We start from the raw sequence: 19678 nt of genomic DNA, 5'->3' as shown, positions 1-19678 counted from the left end.
TGTGAGGCATCCGTAATTGGATGCTCCTCTGCTCCAGCTCTTGGATTATTCAAACTGCAGGACTTCCAGAAGGCTCAGGTTTCAATTACGGATATGACAGGCAACAAGATGAGCAAGGCACCATTCTTCACCCTTATTCTCTCTCTCAGCAGTGCACATGGCCAAACGAATCATGTTTGTGATAATAATAATAATAAAATTAGCCAACACACACTGTTTACTATGTGCCAGGTGCTACATGCTTTACATATTGAGTTATTTATCTTCACACTGACTTAATTAGGTATTGCTAATCATATTATTATCACTCTCAGACTACAGATAAGGAAAGGGAGGCATAAAAAATTTTAAGTTAGGAGTTCCCGTCGTGGCGCAGTGGTTAATGAATCCGACTAGGAACCATGAGGTTGCGAGTTCGGTCCCTGCCCTTGCTCAGTGGGTTAACGATCCGGCGTTGCCATGAGCTGTGGTATAGGTTGCAGATGTGGCTCGGATCCCGCGTTGCTGTGGCTCTGACGTAGTCAGGAGACTACAGCTCCGATTTGACCCCTAGCCTGGGAACCTCCATATGCCACGGGAGCGGCCCAAGAAATAGCAAAAAGACGTAAAAGTAAAAAAATAAAAAAATTTTAAGTTAGCTCAGGGTCACACAGAAGTTAAGCAGCAGAGCTGGGATTCAAACACAAGCAATGTGGTCCTAGACCGCAGGCTCTTGACCATACCAGCAGCTGCGTGCATTTATACTGCACTTACTGTGTGCCAGGCCCTGTGCTATGTATTTTTTGTACCTTATTTAATCTTTACCACATCAGGTGAAACATAATCATCTTCTCTGTACCGAAAATAGGTTTATAGAAAAGCGAAGTAATTTGGTTAAGAGCACAAAATAGCAAGCCACCTACAGCCTGGATCCAAACACAGCTTCCTCAGATTCAAAGTCAAGCTCTTAACCATTACTTGGTGCAGAGTCCCAGCTGATCTAACTTACTGGTATTCATAACATTAGGCCTGGACAATCATCAGGTCCAAGTGCTTTAGAGAGAAGCCATAGCCTGGAGAGGTTAAGAGTTAGTGATGAGATGGAGTAGAGTAACTTTGGCCCCAGAAAAAGCTGAGCTTCAATCCTAGCCCTGTTCTTAATTAGCTGAGTGCCTTGGGCAAGTGACTCAAGGTTTCTAGACTTATTATTACTATAGAATATGAATAATAATACTGGGAGTTCCCTTCATGGTTCACTGGTTAACAAACCCGACTAGGAACCATGAGGATGTGGGTTCGATCTCAGTGGGTTAAGGATCCAGTGTTGCCATGAGCTGCGGTGTAGGTTGCAGACGCGGCTCGGATCCCATGTTGCTGTGGCTGTGGCGTAGGCCAGCAGCTGCAGCTCTGATTGGACCCCTAGCCTGGGAACCTCCATACGCTGCGAGTGCGGCCCTTAAAAAAAAAAAAAAAAAAAAAAAAAAAAAAGAATAATAGTACTTAGTTTTATGGGCCTGTACTGATTAAAGTATGTGTGTAATATATACTTTTACTAAATACTCGGCATGGCAAAACCATATCATTAGAGTCAGGTATCCACAAATTACAGACTGATAGTTTCAAACTTTGTTTACAAGTCTGTACTTTATGATTTGAAATCATGGTGTAAGTGGCGCACAGCTTGTGAGGAAGGCCCCCTGAAATCTAATCAACAGACAAAGACCTTGGAAAATGGTATTGCACTTCCATAACTTTTCTGAGTGTCACGCTCATTCCAAATGTGCAAAATCCCCAAGGAAATCATACTTCTCAGAGATGTGGGCAATTAGATATTTAGGCATTCTATCATCAAAAATAAAGGTAATATACGACTTTGATCAATGACATCATGGAAAAAAATAGGTTTCTGTCGTTTTAAAATTCTGGTATCTTTTTCATTATGTGAATAATTTCATTTCTTTTGCACCTGGAGAAATGGACCATGCTATAATGAATGGCCAGTTGGCAATGTACAAACATCAAGATTGGTAAAATACAGCTGGTTTCGTTTGAAGGGTTCCTATATTTTCCTTGATGAGTCTGGCTGGTTGTTCAGCAGAATATGCCTACGTGTCCAGCCCCCCCAACAAAAATCTCAAAACTTTTATTAGTTCTGATGGTTTTTTGGTGGCATCTTTAGTATTTTCTGCATACAGTATCATATCATCCATAAACAGTAACAGTTTTACTTCTTCCTTTCCAATTTGGATTCCTTTTCATTATTTTTCTTATCTGATTGCTCTGGTGAGGACTTTTAATATTACATTGCATTAAAGTGGTGAGAATAGGCATCCTTATCTTGTTCCTAATCCATGAATAAATGTTTTCAGCTTTTCCCCATTGAGTATGATGCTGGCTGCAGGTCTGTCATATACGGCTTTTACCACGTTGAGATGTGTTGTCTCTATACCAACCATTTTATCACAAATGGATGTTGAATTCTGTCAAAAGCTTTCTATTGAGATGATCATACAGTTTTTATTTTTTTTAATTTGTTAGTTTTTCATACTGACTGATTCGCAGGTATTAAAACCCCCTCCGGATCACTAGGATAACTCCCACTTGATCATGGTGTATGATCCTTCCGATGTACTGCTGAATTTGGTTTTTGCTAATATTTTTTTGAGGATTTCTGCATCTATGTTCATTAGTGATACTGCTTTGTATTTTTTTGTGGTGGTGGTGGTGTCTTTGGTTTTATTATTTAGCCATTTCAAACACTGTTTTTCATATTTTTGAGACCCACACTCTTATATACACATACAAACAGCTACAGTCACCACGTGGCCTTGGTGAGAAGGGAACTTAGAGGCTTTCCTTCCTCTTTAATTTTTTTGAATAGTTTGAGAAGGGTGGGTGTCAATTCTTCAAATGCTTGGTAGAACTCACCTGTGAAGCCTTCTGGTTTTGGATTTTTGTTGGGAGTTTTTTTTATTATTATTATTACTGATTCAATTTCACTACTGATAATGGTCTGTTCATATTTTGTATTTCCTCCTGATTCAATCTTGGAAGACTGGACTTTTTTTTTTTTTTTTTTTTTTTTTTTTGTCTTTTTGCTATTTCTTGGGCCGCTCCCGCGGCATATGGAGGTTCCCAGGCTAGGGGTCCAATTGGAGCTGTAGCCGCCAGCCTATGCCAGAGCCACAGCAACACGGGATCCGAGCCGCGTCTGCAACCTATACCACAGCTCATGGCAACACCAGATCGTTAACCCACTGAGCAAGGGTAGGGATTGAACCCGCAACCTCATGGTTCCTAGTCAGATTCGTTAACCACTGAGCCACGACAGGAACTCCTGGACATTTCTAGGAATTTATCCATTTCTTCTAGGTCTTCGCGGTATCATTCACAGTAATCGCTTATGATCCTTTGTATTTCTGTGATGTTCATTGTAACTTCTTTTTCTTTCCTGATTTTGTTTGGATCTTCTTGCTTTTTTCCTTGATGAGTCTGGCTAAAGGTTTATCAATTTTGTTTATCCCTTCAATTCTTAGTTTCATTGATATTTTCTATTTTTTTAATTCTCTATTTCATTTATTTCTGTACTGGTCTTTATTATTTCCTTCCTTCCACTAAACTGTGAGTTGTTTGTTCTTTTAAAAATTTTATTTATTTATTTATATTTATTTATTGCTTTTTAGGGCCACCCCCGAGGCATATGGAGGTTCCCAGGCTAGGGGTCTAATCAGAGCTGTAGCCACTGGCCTATGCCAGAGCCACAGCAATGCCAGATCCGAGCCACATCTGCGATCTACACCACAGCTCACGGCAACACCAGATCCTTAACCCACTGAGCAAGGCCAGGGATCGAACCTGCGTCCTCATGATGCTAGTCAGACACGTTTCCTCTGAGCCACGATGGGAACTCCAGTTCTTTTTTTTTTTTAAATGGCTGTTCCTATGGCATATGGAAGTTCCCAGGTCATGAGTCAAATCATTGTTGCAGCTGCAGCCTACACCACGGTCACAGCAACACAGGATCCAAGCCACCTGTAGCCTACACCACAGTTTGTGGCAACACTGGATCCTTAACCCACTGAGAAAGGCCAGGGATCAAACCTCCATCCTCGCACAGACAACCTAAGGTCATTAACCCACTGGGCCACAACAGGAACTCTGGGTTTTGTTTGTTCCTTTTCTAGTTTCTTTAGGGGTAAGGTTAGGTTGCTTATTTGAGTAAACATTAGGATAAAACATTACCCTAAAGTATGTTTTATTTTGCCAATCTAATAAACTAATTTGCATAGATATAATCTACTCTTTATGGTTTTAAAAATATGTCTAAAACCTTGAGACTCAAACAGACTTCCTTGGAGGAAGATATTTCACGTGTGTCTTTGCCGTTGGCTGTTGGAGGGAGCGTGTTCCAACACAGCCGCAGACAAGGAAGGACATCAAAAGTCTGTGCCGGTCTCTGGAGTCTGTTGACACACATATGTTTCTTGCTGCTTTTGCTCTGTATCCTCTGTAACAAAAACCTCAGGCCTGAGTATAATTTGCTCTTGAGTCTTATAAATACTTCTAGCAAATCACTGAATGAAACAATGGTAAAACAGTGTAGCCATTTCTAACATTGTTTTTCACATTTTTGAGTTGCGCCCTCTCATCTACACATGCAAACAGCTGTGGTTACCACTTAGCCTTAGTAAGAAGGGAACTCAGAGATCTTGGGGAAAATACTTTGATTTCTAAGGCTCAGAGAGGCATTCTTCCATAGGAATACAAGTCAGGTATTTGTATCAGTCAAGATAAATGAGGTAGGGGAGTTCCCGTTGTGGCTCAGCGGAAAGGAATCTGACTAGCATCCATGAGGACACAGGTTCAATCCCTGGCCTCACTCAGTGGGTTAAGGAACTGGCATTGCTGTGGCTGTGGCATCTGCCGGTGGCTACAGCTCCGATCCAACCCCTAGCCTGGGAATCTCCATATGCTTTGGGTGAGACTTTAAAAAAGCAAAAAAAAAAAAAAAAAAAAAAAAAAAAGAAGAAGAGGATAAATGAGGTAATGCTGCAGTAACAAATAGCACCAAATATTTCAGTGACATAAAATAACAATGGTTTATTTCCTCCTCTAGGACATGTCCATTGAGGGTTGAATAGGAGCTCTGCTCTATCTTGCCTTCCCTCTAGGACCCAGGCCATTTGGAACATTGCACACGGAAGCAGCAAAGAAGAGTGTTCCGAAGGGTTTCATACCAGCATTAAATGCCCTAGTCTGGAAGGTATGCAGATCACCTCCATTCAAATCCACTGGTTAGAACTAGGCAAATAGTCCTACTCAATCTCAAGGGAACCAGGAATACACTCCTACCTACCATGTTTCTGGAGAGCAAAGGGGAACTGAAATATTTAGTTTATGGGCCTACTGACTAGCACAGTTCATCATTAGTTGGGGAGGGGCTAACTGGGCATGTTTGAAGTATCAGCCTTTTTGTGCATTGACCACTTTCAGGAAACGACACACTCCCATCAGAAAGTGGGGTGCAAAGTGGCAAATTTGCAACAGATGGCCACACATCAAAATCTCCTTGGGGCATGTGATGTCTGAAAATGGCTCCAGAAAGAAAAACCAACCACGGCCCTTGAGAATCACAGTTCCAGCATATGTCTTACCTTATTAAAAAAAAAAAAAAAAAAGAGTTCCCGTCGTGGCTCAGTGGTTCAGTGGTTAACGGATCTGACTAGGAACCATGAGGTTGCAGGTTTGATCCCTGGCCTTGTTCAGTGGGTTAAGGATCCAGCGTTGCCATGAGCTGTGGTGTGTATCTCAGACTCAGCTCAGATCCTGCATTACTGTGGCTCTGGCGTAGGCCGGCGGCTACAGCTCCAATTGGACACGTAGCTTGGGAACCTCCATATGCCTCAGGTGCAGCCCTAGAAAAGACAAAAAGATAAAAAATAAAATAAAATAAAATAAAATAAAATAAAATAAAATAAAGGAAGAAGAGATAAAGAAGAGGAAATGAAAAAAGGTTTTAAATGCTTAAAGACCCTAATTGTCCGGCCAAGAATTCCAAATCCCACAAAGTTCTTACTTGAAAATGTACCATCTTTCTTTTGTTATTCAATAAATACAATATGCTGGCATTGTATTAGGGATAGGGATGCTAAAATTAAATCGTCCCCTTCTAACATACACAATTTAAGGGTTTGGAATCCAATAGGGGAAACAGAGATCAAACCATTTTGTAATCACTGACACGAACGTGCAGGTTCAGGGAAGGACTGCAGAGCGAGCAAGCGCTGTGCTGGTTTTCCCCAAGCTATTCAGAGTCCCCTTCTCCCTTAACACGCTTTACTACAGAGGCGGAAGAGTGACAACTCCTGATTCCCCAGCCCTCCTTGCCACTCACAGGCCTGCACCCAGTGTCGGCCAATAGCGTGAAAGCAGCAGTTGCTAGGTAGGGCTTGGGGGAAAGCCTTTTAAAGGGACGGACAGCCAGTAGGATCACTTCAGTCTAAACTCTGTAGATTTAGGCCAGAGCAACCACTTTGTCTTTCACGTGGGAGAGACCTGGGGCTGGAGGAGAAAGGCTAAAGGCAGAAGAATCAGTTATGGCAGTGATTTAGATTAGAGCTAATGGAATGACCCTCTGGATATTCATGAACATTTATTAAGCACTTCCTATATGCCAGGCACCATGACATTCTGGGGCTCCAGGGACAAGTAAGACACGGGTCAGAATAAGGGTGCCTCTCACGATGTCAATTACAACCCCAGGGCTGTTTCTGGAACCTCAAGCTTGGAATATTCTGTCCCCTGTCCTAAGTCCAGGAAACACAAACAAGGTAGGATGGGGGGCCCAGAGGAATTTCAGCGTATTCTGCAGCAATTCAAAGCGTGCCAGGACTGCTGCAGTAACGGGAAGAAAACAGCTTATGAGGCGATGGTCCTTTTATGCACATATTTCACACACACAAGCCCTGATGTTCCCCTAAATCGGGTCTAGTTAATTTAAATCACTATGTGGCAAATTAGAAAAAGAAATGGAATCATAGGAGAAGCCTAGACTCAAAACAGTCCCACCTGACCTGATGAAAACGGTCTGGAATTAGAGCGACAATGGTTACACAACTTTACGAATATACTAAAAACCATGCATGCTCACTTTAAGCAGGTAAATTGTATACTATGTGAATTATCTCTCCACATAATTAATTAGTATCTTAGAGAAAAAAATAATTCCACCGCTTCGCTCTAAGTGCACTTGGGCTTGTTAGTTCACAGGTCAGAGCCTCGGCTTCGTCATCTGCAAAACGAGCCGAGTATTACTTTCTTCACAGTGAGAACGGAGGAGTAGACGGTTCTGCATATGAAATGCGATCACGCAGGTGAAGCACGTAACACACTGCCTTACAGGGAGTAGAGGAGAAATATTTTCTAGTTCCTTTCCTTCAAGTGCCAATAACAATGTTAAAACAATCATTTTCTCAGCAGCTGCAAGATGTGACATAAGCTCGAGGCAACCTCCCTTCAGACAGTCTTGTCTCGGGCAGACAGGAGCAGGGATCAGATGGGAAGGCAGGAACGTGAACCGCGGCTGACGCTCGCTGCGCAAAGACTGCAGATCCACCTGGCAGCTCCGCAGTGCAGAAATCACAAGGGAGATTCGAGCTGAGTAAAAACAGCTACACGGGCAGAGTGGTGGTGAAGACAGTCAGGTGGGCACAGACAGGTCTGCTTATAATTCTAGTTGAGTATCCCAACAGAATCCAGTTTCCAAAACAGACAGAGCCACCCCAATACCGGAACAGGTCTGTGTGGCAGCAACACAGCACTGATGCAGCAAGAGAACCTAGGCTCTACCTTCAAACCAGAATGAACCCCAAACAAACCTTACGCAACCAGTAACGGCTGGGCACAGTCCCATGTCAAGGAATTGAAGTTTTCACTGAGCGTCTCATCTGTGACTATTAGAAGATCAATGAGGTACTTATCCAGCACTTGCCACGTGCCCAGCTTTGTGAAAGGTGTTATTGTGAGGGAGAAAAAGCAGCATAAGCCATGATCCCTTCTCTCAAAGAGCCAGCTAACCTCTTAGTTTGAGAGTGACACTTGACAGCGAACATATAAAAGGCATCGTGCCTTGCACAGAGCAGTGGCTCACTTGTTATTTGTTCACTGGGTCAATGAATTAATAGATGGCACAATAATACGACAATTGTGAGTGTAGGGCTCATGCGAAGAACCGAAAGATGGGTTCGAGTAGTTGGAAAAGGCTTGTGCCAGAGGCTGCTAGTTGCCTACTCAATATCAATTCTTCCATTTTTCTTTGTAACAGAGCCCCTGTTTTACTTGAGGTGGCCATATGCCCAGATAAAACACTACATTCCCCAGCCTCCCCTGTAGCCAGAAATGGCTAACGAGATCTGAATAGAAATTGTCAAGAGAGGCTTCTAGGAAAGTGCCTTTAAAGCCAGACCAACAGCTGCTACTCACTCTTAAGTCCTTTCTCCCTTTCTTCTAATTCTTGTCTGAAACATGAATGTGATGGCTGGAGTTCCAGCAGCTATTTTGGACCACAAGGCAACCTTGAGACAGAAAAGCAAACAGAAGCCTAAATTCCTGAGGATCACTGAGTCACCATACTCTCTCTGAACTGCTTATCTCTAGAATTCTTTTATATGAGAAATAAATAAACCTCACTCTTGCTTAAGCCACTTTTTTGGGTTTTGCTGAATGCAGCAAAAGCGTATCTTAACCAAGGCAAGGTTCCACAGAAAAGCCAGGCCTTAAAGGAAGAGTTGGCTTTGTGATTGGGGAAGTGAAGGAGGAAGGGCATCTCAAGTGCCAGAAAGAGCACAGGAAAAGATGCTGGCAGAAATGAGAGAGTAGGAGATAAGGAGGAGCCAGATGATGGGTTTATTTTGTTTGTTTGTTTTTTTGTCTTTTTGCTATTTCTTTGGGCCACTCCCTCGGCATATGGAGGTTCCCAGGCTAGGGGTCGAATCGGAGCTGTAGCCACCGGCCTACGCCAGAGCCACAGCAACGCAGGATCCGAGCCGCGTCTGCAACCTACACCACAGCTCACGGCAACGCCGGATCATTAACCCACTGAGCAAGGGCAGGGACCGAACCTGCAACCTCATGGTTCCTAGTTGGATTCGTTAACCACTGCGCCATGATGGGAACTCCCAGATGATGGTTTTGCAGGGGAGACAGGACTTGACTGGGGAAGGACCAGGACAACAAAGGACTAAGAAAGTTTGTTTCCCTCTGAAGGGGCACAACACCTTTGGACCTGGACAGGGAATAAGAAAGGACAGAAAGAGGCAGACGAAGAGGTTTGGGGAGCTTTATTCCATGAAGAGATGTGAGTGTGGGCTGTGCCTGGTTTAGCCAACTGAAAAGTCCTGGACAGTAATGATAACACCGTCTAAGATTTATTGAGCACTTGTATGCCCTGCACTCTACATGCATTATCCCACTGAAGCCTCACAACAAGTCTATGACATAGTCCTACCATTATTACCCCTATTTGGTAGACAAGGAACTGGGGCTTAGAGTCAGTAACTTGTCCAAGGTAAGCCTCACAACCCTGCAAGCTGGGTAACATCCAGCCCATTTTCCAATGTATAAAGCGTTTGTACCATTCTTTTGTCTTTTTTTATGGCCATATCTGTGGCATATGTAAGTTCCCTGACCGGGGATTGAAATCAAGCCACAGCTGTGGCACTGCTGGATCCTTTAACCCACTGGGCTGAGCTGAGGATGGAACCCACACCTCTGCAGCAACCCAAGCCACTTGCAGTCGGATTCTTAACCCACAACATCATGATGGGAACTCCAAGGTATGAAGATCCTGACTTTAGAACAAAAAAATCCAGAGTCAAATACAGAGTCAATTGCTTTGTAAATAGTCTCTTCATCAGAAGAAATCAGACAAGAGGAACAGAAAAATTTCAGGCTTGGTTGCATTTACTACAAGGAGGAAGACACTGTTAAACAAGCCCTCACACACCCCCCTCCTCACCACCCCCTGCCAGCTGGTAACATGTTCATGAAGCCGAGACGGTGCTAAGACGGCGGGGGTAGGGGGGGCAGGTAGCACGCATTAAAGAACCAAGCAAACAGTGATGCCGTGGCAGCTCTGGTTACAAAGGAATCGCAGCCAACCACCAGCTCATGTGTCTCCAATAGTTTTTTAATATCTCTCCACAACAGGGAGTGGAAAAAAATTACGCAATTACAGCTAAGGCTGAAAATTCAGTACTTTGAGTTAAGATAGTCAGACATATCCACTGAACACAAGGAATCCTTCCTGGAGCAAAAATCTCACTAGACACTAACAGGAAAGAGTTAAAAAAAAAACCCATCAGGTTACAAATGAACTAGGTAACATGAGTACCTAGTAGGAAATGCATTTCCCATGAGGATTAAAAATAAAAAGTCTCCATCAGTAAGTCTAGAGGAATCTGATGCTAAGGGCCTCCTGAGTAGAGAAATCTGGAATTCTATAGCGGGCCTAGGACATACGGGAAGTTAGTATCAGCTTTGTGAGACTGACCCAAGTTACAATGCTGATTCCACCACGGCTGTTTGTTTTTTTGCTTTTTGTCTTTTTAGGGCCACACCCATGGCACATGGAGTTTCCCAGGCTAGGGGTCGAATGAGAGCCATAGCCATGGGCCTACACCACAGCTCACGGCAATGTCAGATCCTTAACCCACTGAGTGAGGCCAGGGATCGAACCTGTGTCCTCATGGATACTAGTCAGATTCATTTCTGCTGAGCCACAACAGGAACTCCCACCCCCGGCTCTCTGAATGCTGGGTAAACGTCATCACCTCTCCTAGCCTCAGCATATTCATCTACAGGGTAGGACAAACAACTTCCACCCAGTCAATGAGGCTAAATGAGATGGTCTGCTGCTCCTGTTCCCATGATTTCGACAGGACTCACATCGTAAGTGTTCCCTACTTAAAATTACAAGAAAGATACAGAAAAGAAAATCATGGACTTGGAGAAGAGGCTTGTGGCTTGCCAAGGGGGAGGGGAAGGGAGTGGGGTGGTTGGGGAGCTTGGGGTTAACAGATGCAAACTTTGCCTTTGGAATGGATTAGCAATGAGATCCTACTGTGTAGCCCTGGGAATTATGTCTAGTCACTTATGACAGAGCATGATAATGTGTGAAAATACAATGTGTACATGTATGTGTAACTGGGTCACCATGCTGTACAGTAGAAAAAAAAAATTGTATTGGGGAAATAACTATTAAAAAAAAAATTACAGGAAAGAAAAGGCCAAAGGATATGATGGAAAGAGCCTAGCTCTGGCTTCTAGACCCTGCCTCGAAGGTCATATGTGTGTGACCCTGAGGTTACTTTTAGGGTTTCAGGCTCTCATCTGTCTGGAGAAGAGCAGGAAGACCCTTAGACCAACTCTAAGATCTCTTCCTGTTCTAGGATCTTGAATGTCACTCTTTCTTTTTTTTTGGGGGGGGGTCTTTTTCTAGGTTCCCAGGCTAGGGGTCTAATCGGAGCTGTAGCCCCCGGCCTACACCAGGGCCACAGCAATGCAGGATCCGAGCTGCATCTGCAACCTACACCACAGCTCACGGCAACGCCAGATCCCCAACCCACCGAGCGAGGCCAGGGATCGAACCCACAACCTCATGGTTCCTAGTCGGATTCATTAACCACTGAGCCACGATGGGAACTCCTTGAATGTCACTCTTGAATGTTCTAAAGGACAGTCCCGACAGTCACTCATTTCAGGATTTAATAAGTTACCTTCTGGAAAGTTGTTTATCTAAAAACCTTTGGTTTCTACCCCAGAAGCAAAAAAGCCTTGAGGGCAGGTCACTGACTTTTGCAGTCTTGGCCCTTAACACAGACTTGGCACAAAGCAAAACCTGGATAAATCCCCGTCAAGTGGAATGGATCAGCGAGTGAATGAAGGATTTCCAAGGAACAGCAAAAACAGACTGTTTGTCCTCCACTAAGCAAGGGTTAATGCAAGGAGAAAATGACACCAATATAAAATATAATGATAATTTACTTTTGTCATCGGAACTAAAATCACAATAGCCGATGAATAGTTGTTGCCAGTCAAAAGGATGTCTGATTTGGACTTTTGCTGGATGAGTGCACTCTGGCCCACGAGTGCCCAGGGGATGCCACTGGTTACAGAAGGGACACAGGGATACATGAGCTCTGAGAAGGACATGTCACCCCATTTCTAAGGCAGGGGTGGTGGCACAGAAGCTTCTCAACATGAAGGGAAGAGGACCAGGGCCTCCACACGTGGGCATGCAATTGTGTGCTCCCAAGGGCTCCCAGCTGAGGAGGGGACATCTAAAATCCAACAGGCAGTCTGCTCACCTGGGAGGCCAACTCCACACGTGGAGCCCCATGCGCAGGTGGCAGCCCTCATGGGTGACCTCTGCAGCAGGTGGACTGGGGTCTGCTGGGGACTTTAGTGATAAAGAAAATAACAACAATAATGATGCATACACTCAGATACACATACACACGCAGGCACTTAATGGTCAGTGTGTGAATAAACTAAACTCTAAATATCTTATTTATTTTTTAAGTTTTTTTCTTGAAGTATAGTTGATTTATAATGTTGTATGCATTTCCGTGTACAGCAAAGTGATTCAGTTATACACACACACACATTTCATATCCTTTTCCATTATGGTTTATTATAGGGTATTGATTATAGTTCCTTGGGCTACACAGTAGGACCTCACTGTTTATCTTATATATAGTAGATTATATCTGCTAATCCCAAATTTCTAATTTATTCTCCCCTCATTCCCTTAAATATTTTATTGTATTTAGTTTTCATAACTACCCTGAGAAGTAGATGCTGTTGTTTGAGGCAGTATAGCTTGGTGTTTGAAAGCACAGACTCAAAGAGTCGGATCGCCTGGGATTCATGTCCTAAGTGCCACTTCTAAGCTGGTTGACCTTGAGCAGAGTTACATGAGCTCTCTGGGCCTCATGCTTCTCATATGTAAAATGAAAATGATAATAGTGCCTGTCTTATGAAGCTGGGGTGTGGTATAACTAAGTTAATATGTGTAAAATGCTTAGAACAGGAGCAGACACAAAATAAGCCCTCAGGAAGTGTTATTCTTTTTTTTTTTTTTTTGCTTTTTAGGGCCACACCCGTGGCATATGGAGATATGGAGATTCCCAGGCTAGGAGTCCAATCAGAACTGTAGCTGTCTACACCACAGCCACAGCAACGCAGGATCCGAGCTGCATCTGCAACCTACACCACAGCTTACGGCAACACCAGATCCTTAACCCAGTGAGCAAGGCCAGGGATCGAACCCACAACCTCATGGTTCCTAGTCGGATTCATTTCTGCTGCACCACGACGGGAACTCTTATCCTTGTTATTTCTGTCCAACAGTGACTGAGGTGTAGAAAGGCCAGTGGCTTTGCCCATGGCCTCACATCTGGCGAGGGGCAGAGCCTGGGCACTTACACGCACAGGTCTGTTTTTACAGCACCCACGACCCAACAGAGCTGACTCCAGTTCTGTGCCTCCCACCCATTCACACCACTATCCTTAGCCATGCCAACATGGCCTAGCCTTTTCTCGGTACCACTCAAGGCTACAGGGTGCTTAAAAGAACTGGCACTCAGGAGTTCCCGTCATGGCACAGTGGTTAACAAATCCGACTAGGAACCATGAGGTTGCGGGTTCGGTCCCTGCCCTTGCTCAGCGGGTTAATGATCCGGCGTTGCCGTGAGCTGTGGTATAGGTTGCAGACGCGGCTCAGATCCTGCGTTGCTGTGGCTCTGGCGTAGGCCAATGGCTACAGCTCCGATTTGACCCCTAGCTTGGGAATTTCCATATGCCACGGGAGCAGCCCAAAGAAATAGCAAAAAAAAAGACAAAAAAAAAAAAAAAAAAGAACTGGCACTCTAACTTAAACTCTGATTTGGCTACCATGTGTTAAAACAAACTCAAATGTGTCTTGGTATGAGGATCTGCCCCTCAGCTAAGAGAAAACAGCCCTTTTCCAAGGAGGGAGGGGGCACCCTGGCCTTTAGGCTTTTTATGTGAGGCCTCATGGGTTCTCTCTCCTTGAAACCCTGAGAGGAAGGCAAAGCCTGAATTGTGCAATAAAACCCAATCAGGTTCTCTGAGCAGAGATGATAAGCATGACTGCTGGTGAAGAGGAGTAAACAATACAAGGGCCCCTCCAGCAAGAGCCTCATAAGCCAATATTACCACTCAGCCCTGGTCCTGCCCTGCTCCTGGAAGGATCTAGAAAGAGTCAGAGCCTTGCTAGAAAAAAACAAAACAAAACAAAACACATGCAGCATAGAAAACCAAACCATCTGTGATCCAGAATGATCTGAGAGTGGGAAGCTTTGAAGCATCAATTCAAAGAAAATGACCCATTGTTGTACTTAGTTAATACTGTGGGTGCTTTCCAAGTGCCAGGGCCTGTTCAACGCCCTGAAGTTATTAGAAATGGTATTCCATTTATTCCTCATATCAACAGTATGATGTAAGCAGTGCTTATTAGTCCCATTTTACAGATGAGAACACTAAGGCAGAAAATTTAATTAACTTCTCCCAGGAGAGCTCCAGTCGTGGCGCAGTGGTTAACAAATCCAACTAGGAACCATGAGGTTGCAGGTTCGATCCCTGGCCTTGCTCAGTGGGTTAAGGATCTGGTATTGCCGTGAGCTGTGGTGTAGGTCACAGATGCAGCTCAGATCCTGCGTTGCTGTGGCTCTGGCGTACTCCGGCGGCTGCAGCTCTGATTAGACCCCTAGCCTGGGAACCTCCATATGCCTAGGGAAGCAGCCCTAGAAAAGACAAAAAGACACACACACAAATTAACTTCTCCCAGTCACACAAGCAGTCTAACTTCAGAGCCCATGGTCTGTTTTAACAGCATTTTCAAAGCTTTTGGCCCAACTCACAGCAAGAAATACAATCCACATCAGGATCCCTATATGCTCAAGTCATTCTACAGAATTGAAACAATGTTTTAAAGTAGAATAGTACTCGCTGTTACCAATGCACTCTGATGTTTTCTATTCTACTCTATTCCATTAAAAAAAAATCACTCAACAAATATTTATGGAACATGCTATATGTGTTAGACACTGTTCTAGGCTTTGAGGCTACATCAGGGGATGAAAGAGAAAAATTCTTGCCCTCTTGGGAGCTTCATCTTAGGGACAGTGACTAAGATCCATATGCAAAATCGTAGCATCTGAGATGGAGAAAACTAAGTTAGGGGAGGCCATGGGTAGCCAGAGAAGGCCTCATGATGCTCTCACTCCCCACTACGCTGATTTCAGTGGGCTGTCACCTACAGAGGGAAAACCTCTGCCCTTAATCTCTCCACTCCAGTGCTTCCTGTGTGTTGAAAGCTCTTCCTCCTAGATTATGTGCACGTGCACTTATATGTGTGAATACATGCATGTGTGAATACATGAATAGGCCGTGCATGGACGTGTTGCATGCATCAATGCATGTGCACGTCCACCCCCGTTCACCTCCTCACTGGGGAGGTTTTGGAGGCAGGAGGCAGGTTCCCCACATGCAGCTGTCAAGGGGTTTCCTATACAAGCCTGCCCTGCAGAGGGGTCCTGGAATGGGGCCTGAAAAAGAGCCTGGGCACTGCTGGCCAATGGCATGAGTGCCCTGGCTGGAGTCCAACTGGGAGGACCAAAAAATCTTTTTTTTTTTTTTTTCCATGGTTCCACCCAGAAGAAGCACCTTTTGTAAATGGTTAGGCCAGAGGAAATGCTAGACCCTAATCTGAATCAAAGCACTCCTATATGCCAGAGTGCCCTTAAGGAGAGAGGAGCACAGAATAGAAATAAAAATCACTCCCTGGGGAAAATCCAGTGCATCGGGCACCCCTGGCAGTGTGACTGATGTGGGTCTGAGGAGAAACGGGATTGGAGCCAGCTCTAAAGCAGCTCTGTACCACTTGGGTAGCCTCCACTGGGGACATTTGGAACTTGGCGCTAGAGTGAAATCTTCAGACTCTAAGTTAAAGGGGCATATAAAAATGTTACTAGCATGGGCGGCAAAAGCAGCACTACCTATGGGAAAAGCAGCCAATCTCTGGCAATGAATAAGTGTAATTGATCACAAAAGATGACTTGATGGCCCTTCCAAACGTGCTTTTAGCAAAGTGGACAGTTTTTCATTCAAATGCAAGCTCACCCAGATAAAATCTAATAATGGAGACTTTGGAACAATCCCAGCGTCAGCAATTCCTTTTTTTCCCCCACTCTCCTTCTCTGAACAGGAAGGCATCTTAAGTTCCTGGTCACAGCTTGACCTAATCAGATGACAATTTATGCTTTCCCTAAGGCTGAGGAGACCCTGACAGTCCCTGGGGCAGCAAAAGGTGAGTTGCAGGACCGTCCACCTCCCTGTCTGTAGCCCCTTTCCCGCTCCCTGACCTGAGCTGGGTGGCTGGTAGGCTAGGGGTCGAGCCAGAGCTACAGCTACTGGTCTACACCACAGCCATAGCAATGCCAGATCCGAGCGGCGTCTGCAACCTACACCACAGCTCATGGCAATGCCAGATCCTTAACCCACTGAGTGAGGCCAGGGATCAAACCTGAAACCTCATGGTTCCGAGTCGGATTCCTTTCCTCTGCGCCCCACAAGGCGAACTCCAAGTACTTAATCTTTCTGAGCTTCAGTTTCCACCTTCATCAAATGAAAACACTGCACTAGACAAGATCTCTGAGCACAAGGGCAGCTTGAAAACTGTGATTCTAAACGCTCCCCTTCCCACTCAGGCTCCTAGGCTCCTAGGAAGTGACAGATCAGGTGCCACCTTCTTTCCTCGGAAGAGAACACTCAGCAAAGGAAGAGGCTGGTGAGGATTATGGACCTTTTCCTCAGTGAGAGGGTCTTTCATGTTGGCCAGAGTGCAAGCTGCAGGCTGGAGAAGATGAGAGATAAGTTCAGAAAATTCAGCGGAAGATTTAGACTTCCACGTCAAGCAATCTGGGGGAGATGGGTGCCACTGGAGTTTGTTCAGAGAAGGCTACAAGTAGTGCCAGCGCAAGGAAGCCTGACCCACCTGCAGAAGAGAGGATGGGTTGGGGCGCGGTGGGGAGTGGGGGATGGAGGAGGGAGGCGGTGATACTGCAACAGAGCAGAAAGGCTGAGGCCTGAAGTGAAAGATTTTCCCCGTGGTCTGGTCCAGAGCATCACTCCATCGCCCGGCCCATCTCTATAACGCTTATTTTCTTAAACTCGCCCAGGCTGAAAACACTTTGCACAATCATTTTTTTTTTTTAAGTGCCACAAGTGCCTTCAAGTAAACAAGTAAATCTTATCTCCTTTCTACCCAGGCGCCTGAGGTTAAACAGGACCAACCAAGTGTCTCAGGGAGGAGCGGGGAAGTGAGCAGCAGGCGAGGCCTAGGACAGGAGCGGCGGGGATCTAGAGAGGGGTGCGCCTACCTGCCAAGGAGCCGTCCTCGTGGTCGGAGCTGTTGTAGCTGCAGTCACTGCCCCTCTCGGGCGAGCTGTGGCCCGGCGAGTCCCGCTCCGGCAACCCCAGGTACCTCTTGCGCCGCCACGGGGGGAGGTGCTCGCGAGCCCTCCGCCGTGGCGGCTCCTCTGCCACCGGGGGCGAGCCCCGCCCGTCCTTGGCCTCTGCCTCCAGTTGCTCCAGGTCGCGGCTCCCGCGCAGCTGCCGCCGGCCGCCGAGGATCAGGTGCTTCAAACGATGGGTGTTGCACGCCCGCGCCGGCTTTTCAGCCTCATAGCAGGTCCCGGGCCGGCAGGGGGCCACGAGCAACTGACCAAGGACGAATTTCTCATTCAAATCCACCATCTCGAAGTCATGGTCACTGCTGTCGCCCCCATCGTCCGCGCCCGAGGCGTCCGGCTCGCCCTCCTCCGAGCCCCGCCCCGCGCGGTTCCCGGCGGACCGCTCCTCTCCTGCGGCGTCGGGAACTGTGCCATCGTGCCCGGGGGGCGCGCAGTCCTCCCGGGGCCTGAAGAGGAGGCGAGGCTGCAGGAGCTGCTGGTGGATGGCTGCAGTCAAGCTGCGCACCGCGCCCCCTGCCCCCGCCGCCCCGCGCCAGCGGGGGAGGTCCAGGCTCACGAATGGGGGACTCTCGGCCTTCGCGGCCACCTCCGGGTCGGGGATGGAGGGGCCCCGGGGGTCTCCGCCGCCGCCCGCTGCGCCCTCCTCCTCGCTTGGCTGTGGCTCTCGCTCTGGCCCGGCGGGCGCCGGCTCCTCGGCCGAGGTCCCCCCGCTGTCGCCGTCTCCGCCCTCCAGGCGCCCGCTGCCGAGGTCCCGCTTCTCCAGGGCCGCCTGCAGGTAGACGACTTTGAACTTCTCCTCAGCCAGCACCTGTTGCAGCCACTTCAGGTTGAGTCTGCTGCGCTCCAGTTCGCGCTCCATGTCTAGCACCGACTCCAACCGCATGACAGGCACGTCCTCCCCGGGGAACTCGGCCTGCCAGTGGCGCTCAAAGTCCTGGGGGTCCCACATGCCGGGCGCCCCTCCAGGCCGCCGCGGCCCAGCTCCTCGGCGCTCAGCGGGCCGGGGGCGGGCCCGGCTCTCTCGGTGCTGGCGCAGTCGCCTGCCCTTCACTTCAGCCCCAGACGAGAATAAAGGAAAAAATAAAGTTTTTCCCCTTCCGCCCTCGTGCCCTTTTTTTTTTTTTTTTTCCTCTTCTTCTTCTTCTGGGTTTCGCCCCCTTGACGTCAGCGGCCACCGGCGACGGAGGCGGGCGCCTGGGGGCCCTGGGCCCGCCCCGGGCAGCAGGCGCGCAGCCAGCGGTCTGCAGCCCCCGCGCGAGGCCGGGCGCCGGGCGGGCTCTGGCGTCTGGAGAACCGCGGCGGGGGCGGAGCTTCGCGGGCGCCTCGGGGCTGCTCCCGCGGCAGGGTGGCTGCTGGAGGGCCCGGGGGGTGGGGCGGGGCCGGGTCTGCGGTGCTGCCCACCCCCGAGGCGCTGGCGACCTTCGGCGCTGGCCGCCGCAGGCCGGGCTCGCACCTTCCTGGCCAGGCGGGCTGCGCGCGCGGGCTCCCTACACCGAGCGCGGGGGCCGGGGAGGCGGGAGCGCGCGGGGGTGCCCTGGGCCGCAGCCAACCTCCCGCCAGCCGGCCCTCGGCAGTCTTGCCTGTCCCGGGGTCAGGGCGGCGCCTGGGACCGAGAAGGAAAAGGTGGGGGAAAGGCGATGTGACGCGGTAACGAGGGCAGGTGTGGAAGGGAGCCTTCTGCTGACCGTCAGGGTTGTCCTCCGCCGCAGTTATTGAGCTCCTTGAACAACGTGTCCAAAATCACAGAGCTATTTAATCCAACGCTGGGGATGAAACTGCATGGTGGTGTTTTTGTTTGGGATTTTTTTTTTTTTTAAAGACCCTTTAAAGCTTTCTCTCCACTGCTCACTAGAACTTTTCGGGAGAGAAGGAGGCAAGGGTGACAGCTGAAGTCCCCTGGGACTCAAAGCTGCGGGTACTCCCGTGGGACTCCCTGTGACTGAATCAAACCGTGACTGTCAGGAGCCTTAGACACCTGGGCGTCTAAAAGAACACTCCACTACATATCCGCTTTGTGCCCTCAACAAAAGAGGGGCGCTGGGGACCTGCTCCGGGGCTGACACCCGTGGAGGGGCGGACGGAGGCCCCCTCCTGGCCTCCTCCTCGCACCTGGCTGCACCACTTTTCCAGGCCTTTGGGTGAGG

The 19678-nt window shown here is 47.6% G+C and overlaps 1 protein-coding gene across 1 annotated transcript in view; it reads right to left on the bottom strand.

Annotated features, from left to right (window-relative positions):
- Nucleotides 1-18662, bottom strand: part of ABR (ABR activator of RhoGEF and GTPase) — a 185991-nt gene extending 167329 nt beyond the window's left edge. Inside the window, 1 exon segment of the mRNA NM_001435386.1 lies at nucleotides 17442-18662. Coding sequence (NP_001422315.1) covers nucleotides 17442-18483 — 1042 coding nt within the window. The 5' untranslated portion in view covers nucleotides 18484-18662.
- Between the last annotated feature and the right edge of the window lie 1016 nt (nucleotides 18663-19678).

This window comes from Sus scrofa, chromosome 12 (assembly GCF_054392235.1).
Source record: "Sus scrofa isolate SSC_HxYL_T2T_F1_AM1 chromosome 12, Sscrofa_HxYL_maternal_Yorkshire_Landrace_v2.0, whole genome shotgun sequence".
NCBI classification, from domain to species: domain Eukaryota; kingdom Metazoa; phylum Chordata; class Mammalia; order Artiodactyla; family Suidae; genus Sus; species Sus scrofa.
Note: the sequence above shows the minus strand (reverse complement) of the source record. Positions and strands in the feature narration are given on the sequence as shown.